At 36.9% G+C, this 21965-nt stretch overlaps 2 protein-coding genes across 6 annotated transcripts in view; both read left to right on the top strand.

The window, feature by feature from the left end:
• The window catches only part of CngA (Cyclic nucleotide-gated ion channel subunit A), a 253350-nt gene that overhangs the window by 133546 nt on the left and 97839 nt on the right, over positions 1 to 21965 (top strand). The gene's annotated exons all lie outside the window — the stretch shown is intronic.
• LOC135847164 (uncharacterized) lies at positions 17942 to 21182 on the top strand. Its single transcript, XM_065366600.1, has 4 exons — positions 17942 to 17990; positions 18106 to 18138; positions 18483 to 18934; positions 19166 to 21182. Exons 3-4 carry the CDS (start codon positions 18487 to 18489, stop codon positions 20767 to 20769), a joined length of 2052 nt encoding a protein of 683 aa, XP_065222672.1. The 5' UTR covers positions 17942 to 17990; positions 18106 to 18138; positions 18483 to 18486; the 3' UTR covers positions 20770 to 21182.

Below are 21965 nucleotides of genomic sequence, written 5' to 3'. Positions count from 1 at the left end.
TTCGCAATGTCACTCGTAGTATTCGTTATAGCCTACTCGTATTTTATAACAACATTGCGAATCATACGACCTACTCGTATCAACGAAGCACTTTCGATCGTCTCAAGGTAGCATTAATTTCAAACGTTTAATTACGTTGTCAAATATTATCTCGTTCGACGCCAATCATTTGAAATTAATGAAACTGCGTACGCTACCAAAGTACCAATTAGCACGTTCTTTTGGAAATTGAAATCGACGCGACGCGACGTGACGCGACGTAAAAGCATTTTTCACCATAGTAACCGTAGTTGCGATGGCCGGACCAGGCACCAGTCAACCGTCATCAACGATTACAAAATTATCATTATTATACGTACCTATTTATCCGATACTCGTATCTATCCGAGCAACAAGGTTGTAACTTACTAGTCTCGGATTTCGCTCGTGGAAATGCTCGGTACGAGTACCTATTTGTATTTTATTTTTAAAGCGCGAATAGCGGACGATTCCTCCATCGCGATCGCCTCGAAATCCAAATTATACGAGACAATATCGTCGCGCTCTTTTATTCAGAGTACTCGCCGCTCGTCGCAAAATTAAAGATCAGACTATATTATAGGAATACGAGTAGGTAACTAAGACGGGTAAAATTTGGTTAAAATGATAATTTTGCGAGTCGAGTTAAGTTGACGTAACGAATCGTAATCGTTTCGGTAGAAATTTGTCAAAATATTGAAACGGCGGCTACGATAGGACGAGGAAGGGCACGGCCCCCAGCGTCAGCGTCAGCGTCAGCCATAGCATCGTCATTCGATACCGTAGCTGTAGCCGTAGCCGTAGCGTATCTTTTACTCGTCGTACTCGTACCAAAATCAATTAGTGGTTTGCGAACACGATGATCAATAATTCGGCATCGGCATCGGCACAATTGCGTCCAATTCATATCGTCAATTAAGGCAACCAACGCGACGCGACGTGGAGTATTTAAAAATACTCGGGAAACCCGATAAGTTTAAGTAAGGCGACGTAATGTCCGTCGCACGCGCTTCATTCGATAGTCGGTACAGTCAATCGACAATCGAAAGTACGAGTAAAAGTAAATCTCCATGGACGTTTACAAATTCTGCTACGCTGAAATCGCAAATAATCCCTTATTCCTGCGTGCGTTGTACTCGTTCAGTACGAGTATCGAAGCCGAGTGGACTTGAAAATTAGGTCAACAAACTAAAGTATACAAGCTGCGAATTTAACAACGTTTATCGCAGCAACAGCAATTTGAGCAACGTATTACACGAAGACGAGTAAACCGAGAAAGACAACGCACCCTCTTATTTTTATTTTTTTTTGTCGTCATCGTCGTCGTCGTCGTCGTCGTCGCATAATCGGTGACGTGTAAAATTAGTTCGATTTTTCAGGTAGTTAGCTTTCGAAAAATAAGATACTCTTTCAAATACCTCTTCTACAGTATGTACGTATCTTACACTTAGGAGGCATACCTAATACCAGCTATCCTGTACTACGATAGCAAGTTGTATGTAGGTAGGTAAAGGTATAGCGCATTGTTGACAATAAATTTTTTACGCCTTCCCTGCAAATACCCCGCTACCACTTGGAGAAAATACCTATGGCTATAGGTATCTATCCGAGTTTCGAGTTTTTTGCCACCGCCTCGCCGCGCCGTGCCGCCAGGTCCGCCCTCGTTTTCGTACTCGGCCAGCGAGGCAGCGACGATGACGACAATGAATTGATAAATTTTTTCACAAACTAGGTAGTTTGTGCTATTCGTATTTCGTATTACGTTTCACGACACGACGCGACGCGACGCGGAAAAGGCTAAACGCATCGCCTTATCTTTGGCTTACTAATTAAATGTCGTTAAATTGCGCCAAAAAACTTTTTTTCCCCTTTTTCGTTTTCAAATGCACGCGCAAATTCTAATAAACAAATTGTATTAAAACAAGCCCGTCAGTTGGAAACTTTTCTTTTAACCCCTCTTCCGCGTCGCCTCCATCTTCGTATACGAATACAAAAGCTATAAGGTAGATATAGAAGGCTCGTATACCGTATACTACACAGTACACAGCGCAGCGAAACGCAACGCAACTTACTATCTTTCTCCGTTTTAATGGTGAAAGTTGAACGTTCTTTTGCATACGCGTACTTATGTGTGTACTGTGTAGTCAAAAAGGCGCATTATAGACACCTACGAGTACAATCTAACTGACTATTTCACTCTCGTAGATTATTGTTTGTTCGTTCGTTTGTTTATTGTCGTGTTGTGTAGATCAAGATATAAGTACCGTATTTAGTTCATACTCGTACATCGGATGTTCTAAGTACCATAGGCTATCAAATAACCTCACGAGGACATAGCCTATTAGTCTACCAACTCGAACTTGTGGAGGAAATTTGAAATAAAAAATTCAATAACAGATTGTAGTATCTACTCTATTACTCATGCGGGTATATTTTTGGGGGGAAAAATAACGAATATCTTGCGCGAATTGTGATGACAAATACTGATCACTGATCAGAAATGTAGGCGGGTTCTACGCCAGGAATGAAGAATTGGAGTTGGACCGACAATTTTTCTAGGAAGACGGTAGGTATCCAAAAACTGGCGGAAGAATTTTCGAACCTGACACAGCTAAGTTGAAGGAGGATGTAGGTTCGATTCATTTTTTGCCCAAAAATTGGGGAAGGGGGTGCACATGGGCTCAAAATGGGAATTTTCAAGAATATTGCTCGATTTTGTACCGTTTTTTGGAGGCCCGTATGCAAATTTTCAAAGCTATTTCAGTGACAGTATTTTTTTTTTTTTTGGCGGTGTCATATGACACAAAAAACATACTTTTGAGTGTTTTTTGAGTTTTTGACGATGACCCACACGGAGGAAAAATTTGAAAAAAATTACAATAATAGTAAATCTTTATGCGGGTATATTTTTGAAAGAAAAAAAATTTTCTGCGCTTGTATTTGATTCGAAGATATGGCGGTTTCAAATTTTCTTTAATCAGTATCTCCCTTCTGGGGGGGGGGGCAAAAAATGTTGAAAAAATGCACGTATAGATGGGCTCGTGTCTCCTTCTTATTTCAGGTGAATTAAAAATTTTTTATTCAAAACTCGTTCGAGTATTACTTTTTTTTTCGGAAAAGGCGTTTTTCGTTGTTGCAGGCTAATGGGGTGGGCTGGGGGAAAATTCTTCGAGTTGAACTTCTTTTTTTTAAATCTCTAACAATGTTTCATCGAAATTTCCAAAATCCGAGGACAGGGGGCATTTCACCTATTGTATCCGAGAGTACCCACTACCCACCCTTTCCACAAGATTTTACTCAATGCGGTCGAAAAGCTAAAATTTACTTTATACCCTAATGTGAACCAGTTCAGTTGAGTCGATTGAAGGTGGTTTCAAACCATTTTGGAGCCTTCAGCCGCATAAGTTCCCCTTTGAAAACAACAATTTGCAAATGACAAGCGCATGTTTTGGGGTGAAAAAAAGCTTTCATTTCCGCAATTCCTAGTCACAATCTTCTAATTTTTTTTTTCAACTTTTTCCGACGAAAAATTTGAAATGCCGTCAATTCTAGATAATAATAAGCGAACGATTATCTCGAGCACTAGAATCTGCCTTCATTCGAAATCGTAATATCCAAATACATACATAAGTTTTGCGATTAATATGTGCAAACGCGAGTTTGTAATGACTACGAGTATGTTGTAAAAATGATAATTAATTTGTTTGGAAAAGTTTTCCAACTCACACAAGTATACCGATAAAGAAGTTAATAATAGAAGTAGGTATTCGATGCACTACATGTACATATACCTATAGTATTCAGCGTAGGTATCTAACTTGTTTTGTTATCTGAAAATGCTTATAAGACTGGCGAGTTTCTTTTATCGTCTGTAGAACGTGACCTGAACGCATAACCTTTAAACACTACACCGTTTCATTCCTGCCCCTTGTCCCCCACCCCCTCCTTAAGTGTATACTCTCTCTTTCGTAATTCTGATGTAAGTAGGTAACTCAAGTAGTCTGAGTATTAGGAATTGTTCTCTTTTTCGTCATCAAATTTTGGACGAAAATAAATCCAGGTATACTCGTACCTTCCTCGTTCGTCATTATTTGATGTATACTTGTAGAGGGAGAAAAATCATGCTTTTTATACCACTTAGCTGGGATAAAAAGTATTGCTGTATTACCCAACCTGACGCGAATATCCGCGCCGCGAGCCTTACTATAGAAAGGGGTAATTCCGCGAAATATGACCTAATATCCAGCCAATCACAGCGCACCATCGCGCGCAGTCGCTGCATCCGCAGCTCGTCCCATATTCATATTTTCATCATTGAGCTCTCTCAAGCTAGTTTCTAAGAACTTCAGTATTCATTCTACTGCCACCTGACCTGGTCAGCTCCAAGACTACGAGCTTGGACTGCCAGGGAAGTGTGAGGTCCAGTCCAGTGCATTGATTCTATTGATTCGAATGTACTGAAACTAGCACAGAGATGATGCTCACGAGGGATTATTTTCCTATGGCTCGGATTTTTCCCCATTTATTCTATTTATTTTGAGTCAATAGTAGTGTGTACTATTCCGGAAGTACATACATATAAAACACCAAACAGCAATTTTTAATTATCATTCTGGTGTTGAAATGGTAATTATATTGTCTTTCCCAATTCCAAGGTATTTATCATTTATTTTCTTAGTTTTTATAACAAATACTTTCCTTTTCCCCAAATCCACAAGAATAGGCTATGAATGTAGTAATTCTTGTTTTAACTTCAATTATAATTACGTTTCTTGAGATACCAACGAATGTTGATCTTTTCTCTACGTGATGAAGTAATTATAAACAGTTTTGAAGTTCATTTGTGTTTCTATTTCTTGATATACATACGATCCTACACATCTAAATTCGTCCTATGATTATACCTGGGGTGGGTCCCTCACTTAGGTGATAGATAATGTTGAGTAAATTTATTTACGAAATATTAATTATTATCCTAACTCATACCCGCTCTCGTATATAGGGCTGGACCCCTAAAGTGGAATTATCTGGTTCGAGGGGGTCCTGGTAGTGGAAGGTGAGATTCATAATTAATTAGTCCCCTGATTAGAACCCAGGAATATGGCTAAATTAGTTCCTACTTGAGACTGACGTGAATAACCTTTTCAAGTAGGGTTTACATGCTTTAATCATCACGTGTGCATTAATCTCCCCCTACATTTTGGCATCCTTGGTGGGGAACGATATTTATTTACTGAAATATTAATTCAAGTAAAAAATTCCTATGGCGAACCCAACCCATAGGTGTGGAAATAAGAAGAAATTAATTCTATTAATTCCAATTATTTCTACATATCAAGATATTTCGAAGAGAAATACTCTTGGTTCTTTATGATACAGTATTTCATTGAAGAATTTATTAATTCTCCGGAAGAAGAACTGATTAGTTCATTTGCGCAGATGAATTAAAATTCAGAGAAAACTGCGAGAAGGAAGTAAGTTTCTCATGATTATTGTATCCATGTATTTTTGTTAATCCCGCCGATAGAATTGATTCTATCAAGTCAGCGATTAATTCACGAAACATGCCAAATACAACAGAGATTTGCGTAAATATTAATTAATTCAATTCACGAAAATGAGAATTTATCAACTTATTGATTCAATTTACCATGAAATTACCCACTCATGGAATTCATTCTCATTCTCAATGATTAATTATGGTGTTGAAAATTACTCGAGCTCGAATTTAACATCTCACACCATAATATAACACCTCGTAAATATTCATTCATTCGTAAATCTCCGCATTATTTATGTAATCGTATTCGTATGCTGCAGAAAAATTTGTTATTTGTGTGCGTTTTAGCAACCCTTGGACTTCGAACCCCCTGGGGCAATTCTACCACCAAATACATCGGAGTAAATTGATTCAAATTATGTATTACACATAATTATTCACCATTCAGCAGCTTAACGTAAATATATCCACTCGATTACATATTATTTCAAATTCAATTATCAAAAAATTCGTTCATTCCAGCTTCCATTAAGCATAGGATTTTTATCACCTTTTATGAACGAAATTATCAGTCGAATTCATATCTAATTCGTGCTATTTATTCTCCATGGTTTTATATTGGATGATTAGAAGACCAGTTCATCCAATTTCGACATATTAATGGTCATGATAGTGATATTTTTCATTGTTTATGAGAGGAGATATTATGAAATATATATTGTCATTAATTCTACACAGGAAATTATAGTTTTCATACACGTATTGGGATTTATTCATATGCCCACGAACGACCTTGAACTAGAAATCAAACAAGTCGTAAATGTGACAAAAGTTGCATTGGGTTTTTTCCCATTTCCATATTCTTTCCACTCTATACACGTTTAGATGAAAAATACCTAAAATCGGACCAAAAGCTGGCGCTTAGATTAGATAACGGAATTATTCACGATATAATACAATAGCCGCGAATGCCTACAAGGTCGTTATCTCACATTCACGACGCATTATATGCGATTGTTATCTCATACCTGTCAATTATTGCAGAAAGAGTACCTACAGGCCAGTAACTGGGGAAATACGTACGTGTATTTATCAAGATTAAAATAGCAACCTATTGTTTACCCTTCGCGATTACGCGAGAATCGCTAGATAATTGTGCTATTTTTACACATATTGATTCCCTAATCAGCATCCTACGATTGAGTATAATACATTCTTTATCGCATTGAGGAGTGATTGTAGCTACCCATCCGCGAGACGCTGCGAACGGTGTATCGTTATCTACCCCTTAATAAATAACCGCGAACATTATGTACATAATCATTTGATGCGAAAGAACCTGCAGAATCCCTTATCTATGAGATAACAATACTGGTAAAATTTTATAACGCCACCACCATCGGAAATAGCGACTACATCTCGCGATTATCTATCCCTACTCCCGGAAACAAGTGACACACCCCTTCTTTCACGATATGAGTAGTAGGTCGATAGGTCAGCAGCCAGTGGATAGAGGTTTCATTATGTTTTTCATTCTCGAATAGTTAACTTCTAATTTTGCTACTGCTTCTTATTCATTCATTTATCATTAATACTTTGATATTGGTGCAATAATATATCGACCTGTGAAATACAGTACAGTTATTTACGTAATTACTAATTCTATTAACCAACTCGATTAGTTAATAATATACTGCGTAAATACTTGGAGAATTTATTCTCTATTGAGATTTATCATTTTTCCGGAATTAGCAGATTTTACGCTGGTGTCTTGACTATTTACTTCTACGTACATCGCGGTGAGTATTATTGAATTTAATCTTCTACATCTGAACCTGGTGAATAAATACAAAATTAATTAGTCAATTTATTCGTAATTATTTATGTGGATACTTCTTTGGACTCACTTACGTCTACCCTGCCAGATTGTATTTTTTCTGACAATTGTAATTTCCGGAGTGCTGTACTTATCTGAATTGATCGAACGATCCATTGGTTCAATCCTCGATTACGCTGATATTTCTGAAACATTACACGGAGATATTTATTTAATTTTATTCATTCTAATAAAATTCGAATTAATTTGGTATTTTCTTATTCGTAATAATCAGAATAATATTGACGTTTAACTCCGAATCGAAAATATTACTGCATCAGAAATTTACGTAATTATTAATTCTATATTATGAGCAATGGAGACAACGACCGTAATTCCAACGGAAAACAAAGAAAAAAGTCAGCTCCTCCCAAACCATCACAGTTATTATCACGTCCGAGATGGACTCGTGAAACTGCTCGAAGAATTGCAGAATCAGACCATCCAACTCAGAGCACCGAAAAGGGAGCTACATCAAGATTCGTTGAAGAAACCCAACGATTCTACAATGCCAAAAAGAAGACTCCTTCTGAACAATCCGTAATTATTAGTCCTACAATTACTAAGGTCAATGGCAAAAAGAAGGTTCGATATACCCTTCCAGATGGTACCATCTTGGAACCCTCCTCTTCAACTCCCCGTAAATCGATTGAACATCAACCCATTCGTGTCAATTTATCAGCCGTTCAAGAGGAAGATGACGATGAAGATGAACGTATTGAATTGGACGCAACATATCATTGGATCGATGAATTTGATGAAGTACCTGAAATTAATTTAGAAGTACCTCCTCCAGCCGTTCTGCGACGAGCACCTCCAGCACAAGATGACCAAGAAGATGAAGTTATTACTCTCGGTAATGATGGACAACCGATAACTCGTTCTGTAGGTGTTAACACTGGAGAAGAAGAAGAAGAGGAACCCGGAAGAGTATATAGCTTCGAACCTTTTGATCCCGAAACTCCTTATCCGGAAATCAATGTTGACGATTTCGACATCCCTGAAGATGCAGTTCTATCATTACAACACGCTCGAGGAATTATTGATTGGGTAAAAAGAGAAAACAATGGATGGGCTTCACGTACATCTGCAGTTAAGGATCGAATTAAAGGTCTAGAAAGTGGGATTTCTACCACTCGAGGCGATCTTAAGGATGTCTACTTAACTGTTCAAGAACAACGGTCTGCAGATTATAAAAATATGAGTAAATATTTGAATGAAGAATTAGGTAAAACTTCACGTAAATTTAATGTATTCGATAAAATGATTGCTTCTTTGAAAAAGGACGTTGTTCATATTGATCGTAAAACTGATGCGATTGAAGAGGTTACCAATGAACTTACTGATTCAGTAGATGATTTGTTCTATTACAATGCTCATGGTAAATACAGGACGAAAATTCCCGAGTCGACGTCACGCGGAGACAATATCTCCGATGAAACACGTAATAATGATCGACGTTCCGGTCCCGGTGGTTCGAATGATCGAACTAATCGCAGTCAACAACCCGACAGTGATAGCAGCGACGACAACGATGATCAAGACGGAAATATTAATCCTTTCAATGAATCAGGCGTTTTTTCCAATAAGATTAATCGAAAGAAAAATACCAGTTCCCGAACGAAACCACGTCAACGAACTCTTCGATACGATCTTGAATTCCTGGAAGGTAAATTAAAATTAAAAGCTAAGCATTTACAGGATAACGGAATTTATTACGACGATACTAATAAATATGAAGTAATGAGTTTCATTGAGAAGTTTGAACACTTCATGCGCGATCAAAGAGCTAGCGAATCGCAGTATCGACAGTTGTTTTCGCAATTAATTCAAAGTGAAGAAGCTAAGGCTTATAAAGAACATGCTGATCCGAAATTACGTTATCTCGATTTCAGGGATGGATTTGTTCAGAAGGTATGGGATGGTGTTGAGCAAAACAACGCTCGAAATCATTTTATGAAAATGCAATTGAACGCCAAATCATCGAAGAAACTTGCTGGCGAACTATTAAAGTGGTTCAATATTCTAGCCGATTCAGATATTACCGACGCCATGTTATTAGACACGATCTATAAGAAAGTTCCTAAGGACTTGAGGTTCAAATTTTCGGAATGTCAAGAAAATCGTATTCGTTTCAAAAATAAATTACAAGTTATGCGACGTCACGAAGAATACACCAATACTAATTCTGAAAATAAAGATCAAAGTGTTCCTCCTTTTTACAAATTCTGGATGCCTCCCTATATGTCAACTCCGAATCGTGCTCCAAATAACCGTGCGATAAAAAATTTATTCAATAAAACGAAGAATAAAGGAAATGATACTCATAAGGAAAATGCTGTCATGCCTGGACCTAGTGGTACATCGAACGCTGCGGCAGGAACACAAACCGAACAAAAAGAACGTTCAAAACATCCCTATCGACAAATGCGTAACTATTTACATTCAGTTGGAATCAATATGAATGAATTAGAAAAAGCATTAGCACATTACGGTGAACAACAAGATGAAGAAAATATAAGTTCCGATTCTGATTCCGAATCTGACGCTGATGAAATCAATGTTTCAAAAAACTTGAAGAAACCCTCCACGACGAATGTGGAGGGGGACGAACAGTAATTAATTCCATCTCATTTAATCGACCTCCAACTCCACTCGACGACTATGAAATTATTGGTGACAGTCTTGCGTATTATATTAAACACGGTGCTGCATTATTCGATCTCGATCCACAACCTTATTTAAAGGAAATTATTTTATTAAAAGAATTGGCTCATGAAATAGAAAATGCAACATTCACCAAACCACACGTATTGATTTCATTAGGCGACTTCGAGTTAAATAATTCTTCGATAGACATGAAGTACGTTCATACCTATGTAGACAGAATTATGCGATTATTGGTCAATAAACAATTTAAGGACATACTCGTTATATTTCCTCCAGTTCGTCCCAAAGCTGACGATACTGCAACAACTTCACACAGGCGTTGGCTTGATTTTCTCCACGTTTTCAAGGATGTTTGTCCCGCACAGAACGTTCGTTACTCATTATATCCAGCAATATTTTTTGCAGAAGAAGTAAAACTTGAAAATCTAGGAAGAAAATGTTTAGTTGCTACTGACGCTAACGATAACGTAATTCCAGATAAGAAATTATTTTACCTCGACGAAGATCAGAAAATTTATAGATTGAGAATCCAAGATCGAAATACCATTCTCAAGTTTATCAATGATTTGTGCGAACCAACTGAACGATTGATGGATACACGTGACCCCGTTACAATTCAAGATATCTCAACCAGTGAAGATGAAGGCGCTCAATTTGCGGCTCGACCAGATGGGTCGCTGGAACATTTGACAACCAATTCATTACGATTGATTGAACAAATATTAGGCTCTCCAAATCAAGAAGTAGCTTTAGATGTAATGCAAACCTTAAACACTAGTACTGGTGCGGGTGAATCTCTGGACGATACACTGAATACATCTGATGACTTTAGTCTTGCTATTCATGATACGATTCCACCTGAGTCAACGCATAATGACGATCCCGATAAAACTCCTACAGAATTACGTAATTTTCCGACTTTTTCCGTAGGTATGGTTAATCGCATTTCAGTAAACGAAGAAAACACTGATTCATTCAATCCTTCTAGCTTCAACAAAACTCCGATGAAAGTTTCTGAAATGAACAATAATTTAAGATCGCAGTTACTTCATGTTAGAGACGAAATAATTACTTGCGTAATACCACTACGATTAGGAAATACTAATTACCCAGCTCAACTCGATTCTGGGGCAGTTCCAAACATCATGTCCGAAGAAACAGCTCTACATTTGATCAAAAATCATTCTGATGATTTAGATTTTATTGCACTCGACGAACCGGCCGTATGTGTGCTTGCTGATTCAAAGGAAGCTGAAACTGCGAAATATATTATTGTTCCTACGTTATATTTCGGCTCTCATGCTCTTAAAATACCTTTTTATGTACTCAAAGGCTGCAATCATATTTTTCTCATCGGTACTCAGTCTATGGAATACTTAGGAATTGAGCCTCGTATCAGACAACGTAAAGCTTTGTGTCGACCATCCGCCAAAGTCCATACTGAGGTTATTGATTTTATGTCGCCGTCAGAATATGAGGGTAAGCTATTTGTTTCCGGAGCTAGAATGAAAGAAGAATATAGGTTGGTAATGAACGATATTTTACGAAGAACTAATACTGAAGATAATTATCATCGCCTACCTTACGGTATCATCGACGATGGACCAGAAATCTTTCTTGCCAAATTGGAGTCCGACTTACAAGATGCTGTCGATGATAATCGAATCAATACCGAGCAAGCTAGGAAAGCTTTCAACAAATTGAGCCAATTTCACGATGTATTCTCCAAATTCCCGGGAAAATATGTCGGTGGGAAGATTCCATTGAAGTTCACCATTCCTGAAACAGAAATAAAATATAAAGGAGCTAAATACAATCCTTCAAAGAAGTTAATGAATGATCTACGTAAAGAATTACAAGTAATGATGGCCACGAATGTCATCGAACCATCAGACTCCACATTCATTAACCCCATCGTAGTTAATGTTAAGAAAAGCGGTGAGATACGAGTGTGTTTAAATCCTGTCGATTTAAACCCCATTTTAGCCATTAATTACAATGAAGCGGGATTATTGGATAGAATCATTACTGAAGATGCCGAATCCAAACTCTTCAGCACTCTCGATTTTGTCTCAGGATTTTGGCAACTTGTATTGGATGAGAATTCTCGCCAATATTGTGCTTTTCAGGTTGATGGACGCGTATATCAATTTATTCGTTTGCCCTATGGCTTGAAAGTATCTTCGGCTCTCTTTGTAAAAATGGTTAATGCCATAATACCTGATAAAGCGGGAATTACTAAATATGTCGATGATATTTTACTCAGATCTGCGACTTTTGAAAATATGTTGGAATTATTGGTCGAAGTACTTACGATATTACGGTTAAATAATCTACGCCTAAATGCAAAAAAGACAACTTTCTTCAAAGGAAAAACCGAACATCTTGGTTTCGATTTAAGTCATGCTAAAATTTCGAAACAATCGTGCAAAATAGATAAATTTAACGATTATATTACGAAGCACACGAAGAAAGGTAAATTTATTCTTAAAGACAAAATTCAAATACTCGAATTTATAGGTCTTACTGGCCTATATCGTAGATTTATTCCTACATACCAGCAGATAATAGCGCCATTATATGAACTAACGTGCGACAACGTACCATTTGAATGGGGACCTCGTCAAGATGCTGCTGTTGAAGAATTGAAGAAAGAATATACCAAAGATTTTGATTTAGTTCCACCGAGAGACGATATTGATCTCTACTTAGATACGTATACTTCAAGTGATGCGATGAACGCAGTATTATATCAGAATTATCAGAACCACGATGAAATAATAATGTTTACGAGTCATAGTTTCAAAAGTCATCAAAAGAAATATACATTGATTGAAAAAGAAATGTATACCCTTGCTAAAAGTATCAAAAAGTTACAGCTATGGCTCCATGGCCGGACAATTCATGTCCGAAGCGACTTATTATCCATCGTACATAAATTTGAAACCATAGCAGAAGTCCACCGTAAAGCCGCCGGGTGGATCACTTTATTCAATTGCTACAACTTAATTTACGATTTACGAAAGAGACACAAGAAGTGGTTCGGAATGCAAGCTCCCGAACTCACTATCAACAGTGCCAATTGTTCAAATTTTATCCTCGATGAATATGATATTTCTACACGTATCAGAGCTCAGCTCTTGAAGTATTTATCACGACTTAGTCATTTCCAAAAGCGAGATTCGAAATGTTTAAATATTATTCGACGTTTAAAAACCCCTGACGAAAAATTAAACTCCAGGGAATTATCGATTAAAAACAACCTTGCTAAACGATATTCCATCGATGTTACCAACGATGAAGAATTATTAATGTTCAATTATCCCGATGAGAGTAGAGTACCAGTTTTACCAGACGAAATATTTAAAGATATTATTATATTTTTACACGAAACTTACGGTCATATCGGTGCTAATAAGCTTGAACTTATTTTCCGTCGAATGTATTACTCATCGAATGCTAAATACTTTATTCGTCACATAACCAGCGAATGTTTAAACTGTAAAGCAAATAAAACTTATTCAGAACGTAAGCCATTAGAATTTGGATATACGCAAGCTCACTCACTTGGAGATGTAATTTCCGTTGATATTCTTGGTCCGATTGCAAACTATTCTAATCAGCCACGTTATTTACTGGTATCGAAGGACGTTTTATCAGGACGAGTTTGGTTATCACCACTGAAGAATATCGTTCAAGAAACCGTAGCTATTGCCATGGAATCTGTAATCAAACAAATTACATCAGATCAACGTAAAATTCGTAAAATTATCACAGATAATGCAACTCAGTTTACTAATTCTATATGGCGAAAATTGCTGAAGAAATATAAAATTAAAATTGGACACTCCACGGCCTACAACCCCCAATCCAATCTAGTTGAACGTACTATGCGTATAATTGGTGACCGGTTACGAATTAAGATGAATAGTACTGCTGATGGAGCTTACTCGCATCATGGTTGGTCCACTTACATCAGGGATATCGAAGAGGAAATAAATAATACTCCTAACGACGTTAACGTTTCTCCTAACGAAATCTGGAGCATTTCTGAGTTCAATACTGATTTTCCTTCTGAAAGAGTTAAATTTGATGCTAAATATCATTTACGTAAATTCCGAGAAAAAAGAAAACAAGATGAATTACCTTCAATTACTAGCGAAGAGCTCTTAAATTCCAAGCTCGATTTACTGAACAACGTTTATATTTCCAGCGAAGATGTTGTATGGGTTTCGGTTGATGGAGCCTGTGCAAATAACGGTTCAGATAATGCCATCGCTGGCATTGGCATCTGCTGGCATCCTGAAGGTAAACAAAACATCTCAGAAAGAATCAAGCTCGAAAATTATACGCCAACGAACAATTTAGCAGAGGCTGTTGCGCTACTTACCGCGATGAAAATAGCCATTCATAATAAAATTCTTCGATTACGAGTTATTTCTGATTCTTTGTATTTGACATCTGCCGTCAATAATACTTTCTCAAAATGGAGCGAAAATGATTGGAAGAACTCTGCAAAGAAGCCAGTTCATCATCAGGAATTGTTCAAAGAGATTATTAATTTGAAATCACAATTTGAATTATTTGAACTTACCCATGTATATGCTCGTGAAACGGACTTTGGGAATTTTACCGCTGATAGATTAGCTCGTAAAGCTGTCTATACCGTGGATCATGATTTAGCGTTGATTGATTCGTTGACTGAACACCAGGCTCTTATTCGATACATCAAAGAGAAACGCGAAGATATTTTCCAATCTAAAGAACAGAAACATAATAAGCGTTATGGAGATCCTAGGATTTATCAGCCTGGAGAACTTGTTATGATTACTAATCATAAGCAGTCGTCAGCCGATAAAGGAACTACGTATAAATTATATCCTAAGCGTTTTGGGCCATATGTTATTAAATCTCACACTGGGGCAAATTGCTATGAAGTATGCAATATTGCAGACAAAAGTGATAAGCGATTAATAAACGTTAGACAAATTACAACTTACCTGAATTTACGTCATTTAAAGCTGCTAGCAGAAGAACCTAAGCTTCGTTCTAAATGGGATAATCGATCCTTGCAGAAACGAATGAAACAATTTGCTGAGCATCGTGATTTGCTGGAGAAATTTATACGAGAACTTGAATCACAAAAACAAAAGAAAACCACATCAAAAGTCGATGATATGACTGAGGATGAGAAATTGATTCAATTTAACCGATTTCGGCGAAAATTTAGAAAAAAGGTAGATGATTATAAATCTCAGCAATTTAATGCTGTATTATCAAAAATTATTCCAGATGAAAAATCTCGCGAAGATCTTAAACAACAGGCTAATCAACGATATAATATGCGCAGGCGTATGGAGATAAATTACGACGAAGGAACTGACATACCCGAAGATGAACCTCGAAGGGAGAGGAAAAGGTTCAAACACGTTAATTCTATTATACTCAGTTTGCTTAACCATGATCAACGAATTGCGTTGGTGCATTCGTTATCAGAACTCCCTGATTGGTCGACAGCTTCCTAAATCTCCCTCGATCCCACCTGTTGAATATTTTCTACCTACCTTGAAAAAGTAACTTCAACTTTTATTCATTCGATATTAATTCTTCTTCAAACGATCATCTCTAACTCGCAAATACCTCTTTACAAATATATTACCTATTTGTTCGTTTTATTTGTTCTCGATTAATCCCATTTTAGCAGCATCGTAAATATTATTTCAAATAAGAAGATTTTATTATTTCAGGAAGAGCTTATTAATTCTACTCAATATGTATGCTTTGGACAATAGCTACCCTCTACGTTATGTAAATAAAGCAGAAAACATCGTGAGAATTCGAAGATTTGATGGAGTATATCAAGACGTATTTTTACCTATTACTTGGGAAAACCTTGAAGATAAATTGGTCAACGAAGGATGTGACTATGGACCAATTATGCCTCTAGAATATCAAGAACATTTTATTTACGCTCAACAACATTTTTTCATAAGCCGTTATATTTCTCTCTCACGTTACGATGGTATGCACATTATGAGTGCTTTTCTGAACGGTTGGTGGCTGATTGGCGATGGTATTTCACACGCTATCGTACGTCAAGTTGTAAAAGAAGAAAAAAGGGTTTTGAAACTATGGGATACCTCAAAAGTTTCAGGTACAAATATTTCTGCGAAGAGATTATGCCACAACATCCAGCATCATAAAATTAAAGTACCTAAACGAATTATTCTTTCTATTGGTAGTCACGACATCTTAAAGGAGTCATTTACCAAATGTTGTTACAACACTAAAGAATTGATTGCTTTTCTGCTGGACCAGGGTGTCGAAGACATATTGATTCTTCCCAATATTAATTCTAGAATCCTTCCAGATCAATCATTGCGTGGTAAATTCCGAAATTGGCTTAAAGGAGATCTAATTCGTATTAACCCACAAGTACTTAAGTATGCTCACGCTCTCGAAGAAATTATCGATCGAGCAGACCCTTTCTTTAAAGATGGAGCTGGAAATTACTACGCAAACCCTCTAATTTATGCAGAGCTTGCGTACAGAATTGTAAAATTCACACAGTCCCTGGAAGCTTCTAACCAACTTTAATCATGTCTACCGATATTTACGTAAATACCTATTGTCCAACTCTTGTACATACTGTATTAATTTTAAGAAAAAAAAAGTTTGATTTCATTTTTTCTACTTTATGTTCTAATTACGTCCCTACTTATTATATAAATAAAAAAAAAAACTACTACCTATTAACATGTACGAATTATTTCATTTTTTCTCCTCTCAACCTTGAACAAAAATTTACCAGATTGATTTCTGTCACATAAGAAGTTATATTTAGCGATGGAAAGTGATAGCCGTACGAGACGACAGTAGGGGAGGGGAATCAGATAAGGAACCATCGCCTAAAAATTATACAAAAGGCAGATTCCTTATCGCATTTATTGCTTCTACGAACTGAACCTATACCATCGATGCTGACATACGATTATTCAACGTTTAGCTTTCAATGCGAATGTCTCTCTCGAATTGTGTGTGCTTTTATTTACGTCGCCATCTTTTTCGGTGAATATTATTTGATTTTTTCTACACCATACTAGCCTAAAGGCATTTCATGAACTTCTTTTCTTAATTGCAGTGGTGTTTTTGTACGATTAATGCGGTATTATATTTCGATTGGATTAATTTAGATTGATGCAAATTATCCTGCTGTAAGTACCACGTTGTTATTGTTTACCATATTCGATTGGAAGCTACTATTGCGATACTCTTTCTATCCGTGATACCTACGACCATTTTATATAGCCTATTTGATTGATTTGTGAATATCTTTCAGTTTTGGAGATTAATTCAGCGAATTGTGTCGCAGTGGATTCATCCTTATAATAAGCGAATCTTGACTTCATTATAAGTTGGAAGCTGAATACGGTAAGCAAGCACACGATATACCTATTTGTTCTACTCGAGACAAGGTTTTAATCCGGAAAACTTATTCACTAGCATTGATTCCAAGCGGTGTGTGTTTTCTACGGCTATATCTATCTATGTGTGAAAATTGCGTTTAAAAGGTAAGAAATCAGTTAAGATATTTGTTCCATAATAGGCAGGACTAATTACTCCAGTCGTATAGATATTCGTTGATTAATTGCGTGCAATTCGTTCATTAATTTCAACATTTATTCATTGATTAATCAGAAGTCAACGTGGTATTTTGGCAATAGCCCAGCTGTGTGACTTTATTGGCGATTTACGATATCAGCGAAGAATATTCAACGTTGTTGGTAAGAATTAAATTCATATTCATTCATTATTTAAATTTCGTCATAATTTAGCAATTCCGATTTGTTTACTAGACGATTATTAGTTTGATTAATTCGGCGAATTGTTGATACGGTTTCTTCAACTTGAATTCAACACGACCAGGTAAAATACCATTTACAATTTGTTACTATTTGTTACCGATTTATTCGCAAAGCTATTGAATTTACGTAATTACTGTTCGAATAGGCTAACCGGGAATTATTTCGATACTGTTTAGATCTGACTCTGACGACGCGGATTTCTTTGCCAGGTACCTATTACTCTTTATACGATGAATTTTCACAATCTTATTAAATGGGAAGGAAACCGGTACTATTTTTCGAAGAAAGAGATTGACAATGACGTTCATGATGCTCGTAGAGCTTTATACAAAGAAGACCTATCTCTTTACAAACCCGAATTAGTTCGAGCATATTTCAACGAACCTAATTCATTCTACCGATCAAAAATTTTCGACCCTGATAGACCAATCACTAAAACGTATGTCGATGACATTATTTGTGCAGAGCCTAATAATGATTTCCCAACTGATTTTATCCAATCTATAGACATAGATATATCGGATTCTGACACTAATTCTATTCATTCCTCTAGGGTCATGGAATCGTTCAAAGTGCCTATGTGTGAACGCTGCGGCGACGGTTTCGAGATGCGTCAAGAAGTTGTAAAAAACGAATATTGCCCGCACGTATTTCATCAAACCTGTATTAAAGATGCAACAGAACAACGGACCCCAGCTGGAAATTTTAAAACGGTGACAAATAAATGTCCAAACAAAAATTGCAACGCGCTCCTTGTACACCAACGGTACAACTACTTATCCTTCCGTTTTGGTACACCATCGTGTGTCTGTACGAATCAATCACATCGAATCAGTATTGACAACCAAGGAGAAATAATCCGTCGACAATCAGAACGCATTAACCATCTCCAAGAATCTCTCGAAGATGCTGAGGCCGTATGTGTCGTACGTTTGAATAGAATCTCGGATTTGGAACAACAACTGCATAATATCAGACGTGAAAATGAAGTTAATCATCTCGACGGTAAGTTTTGTTGTTTTAACCATCCTGAATATACACGTACCCATCATCATCGCACCAATTACTTCAATTACGCTGAACAGAAATTGTTTCTACGCGAATTGCATTTTTTCAATTACTTCACCTGTGGAAACGAGAATTTACTACCTACACCTGTTGACATTAATTCTAAAGATGTATTCGTTTCAAAATTCCATAAATTAAGAGAATTTAATATTCCATGTGTTTCCACAGATATTGATGAAGAATTAGTTCAAGAAAACGGTGAATACGTCGAAGATACGGTTGACGATGATATTAATGAAGTAGACAATTGCGTAAATACCGATAATAATAACGAAGACTTGCAAAATACAGTACATGCTGAAAACACAAGCCCAATTGGACGTAACGACTTGAACGAACCGATTGATCGATTATCGTCGATGTTCGCCGCGAAAGAAGGTATTATTAATCATTCTATTGATTCAATTAACAAGTCAACTGATTCATCTAATTCTAGCATTCTTTCTTTATTTGAAGCTGAAGAGCGTGAATTCCAACGACAACTAGACCTGCAATTGGATGCGCAAGATGGCTTAATTGCAAAGGTGCCCAATTCACTTCCTCCGGTCGAAAAAATCGGCGAAGCTGGTCCATCACGCCAATCGACGAATACTGATCAAGTATCGATTTACGGTTCGACTTCATCGTCGGTCATCGTGTCGCCTAAGACTATCGAGGAAAATAAAGAAATTTATTCGAAAACATCAGAAATCAACCTCGATGATGTGAACATGCCACCTGCTCATCCGTCAACTGAACCGCCAGTATTGGCAGATGATGCTGCACCATCGACTTCACGATTCCGCGACACTTTCCGTCCAAGCGGCCGCAACGTATTGGGAAGTTTTTTCAACGCACATAACGTGCTGGTCAACCACATCGTGGCACCGTCTGCGAATACTACACGAATGTCTCGAGATCCACGGACTCGTAATGTAATAACACCACGCATAGCTACGATCGCCGAAGCTCAAAGACCGTTAATGGACGATGAAGACGCTCCGAATGAAGACTTCCGCAATGAACGTGAAATACGCATTTACGACGGAGGAGTAAACGGCCATTCAATGCAAAGAGCGATCTTTCCTAACCGCCGCAGCAATATTATGGCGATTCTCGAAAGAGCGAACTACCATTATGGCCATCAAATTCAACATCAGCTGAGACAAGAATTTTCATTTCAAACGCAAGAAATGTATTCATCGGTTTTTACGACTTGGTCTTCGAACGATAACCAGCCATCAACCCATTGTTTCTTCAATGGGTGGTGGGTGGTTGGTGATGGCTTGGCACATTCGTTGGCAAGAGAGCCATTAAGAAGAAATTCCGTTCTGAAGAATCGATGGGATAGGTCAAGATTTGCAGGGAGCTTCATTAGCGCCAAAAGGCTGATGCATAATATTGACAACCACTTGACAAACGTGCCGCCTTACGTAATTCTCTCTATGGGAACCCACGACAATACGCTTGAAAAAGAATTGGCTACTCGATTGAACACCAACCTCGTCTTGAAATGTTTACTTGACCATGGCGTACGGCGAATTCTAGTTCTTCCGACCATCGTAGCTCCTAGGCGGGAAGACGCTCAGAGATTGTTAGAATATCGCGACTGGCAGAGAAGTATCATGCCTCAGATGGATACGGAAAGAATTCACTACCTAGAATTCATCGAAGAAACTATCGATCGCGTAGAGCCCTATCATTGCGATATGGGTGGTATCCTATACGTTCATCCGTTCGTGGTATTTGACGTAATCTACAGAATTAGCCATCTTCTCGCCTACAGGCCGTAATACAGACATTTTCGTAAATATTTATTCTTTAAGGTGACACTTTCGTTTATTTATCTTATTTGTTTGTTTGTCGAATTGTGAATTTGTTTTCGTTGAATTTTTCCTATTTTTTAAGTTGTTTATTTGACAAGAATGCGGTAATAAGCTGAACATGGATCGGTATTTGTTCAATTCAAAGCTCGCTGTTTTTCGATCAACATAAGTACCTATGTTAGGACTTATGTTTTGTACCATTACGCATTCAACGAGATTATTTCTATTATCAAAACTAAGATAATTGGTTCTACGAAGCATTTATTTAAGTATATTGCTTATTATGATTAATTTTTCTACTTTTCTTTATGGTATAACAGAATTTTTCGTAAGTATTTTCTATTTTTCATGTTCGTGAATATTTCCCTGTTTAATTTTTTCTTTTATTATTACTGCCATATGTATTTATTATGTATAATTACTTTTTCGAGTTCGTATATTTACTAGAAGGCCAATTATAAAAGGTTGATATTTTTTCTATCTTTTTGATAATAAATATTCAAGAGCTGTAAGAAGTATACGCTCTTCTACAGAAATCGCATTATTTATTTGTTCATGATTATTTCTATTGGAAGGTGATTTGAGGCAATTTATTCACTACTTGGGATTATCGGTATCAAAGTTTCAATATGGTCAATTTCGCAGCTCAATTAACTCGACATAGTACTGAGAGAATTTTGCAATATGATTGGTTTAATATTCATGATACTTACTGCAGATAGGTTCTATTTTACCGCTTACGAAACAATATTCCATTTTCCGTGTATTCAATTCTCATACTAGTAGATGCATGTTTTCACCTGAAATTATCATATGCTGAAATTGTATAAACTCTAATAATCTACAATACGGAAATATTCACAGCCATTTATTCAAGATAAAATATTTTACAGGTACAATTTATCGGAAGAATCCGTCTACTAGAGATAACAAGATATAAATAGAATTTGCCAGACGAATACTACAATAATCTGTAGGCCTTTGCTACATGGATAATCCCCACCTACTTAAATACAATGATACTTAACCGCCTTATAAAGATAATCCCTTCCATTTACAGCATTTTTTCGATATAATATCCACAAGGAATTTACGCAAATATCTATTAGCCTTCATTAGTATTTTGAATGTTGACGTGATCATTGCTAGTGCTCCATATCAGT

This window comes from Planococcus citri, chromosome 5 (genome assembly GCF_950023065.1).
Source record: "Planococcus citri chromosome 5, ihPlaCitr1.1, whole genome shotgun sequence".
In the NCBI taxonomy this organism is placed as follows: Eukaryota; Metazoa; Arthropoda; class Insecta; order Hemiptera; family Pseudococcidae; genus Planococcus; species Planococcus citri.
The sequence above is the reverse complement of the archived record's forward strand: the minus strand, read 5'-3'. Positions and strand labels throughout refer to the sequence as shown.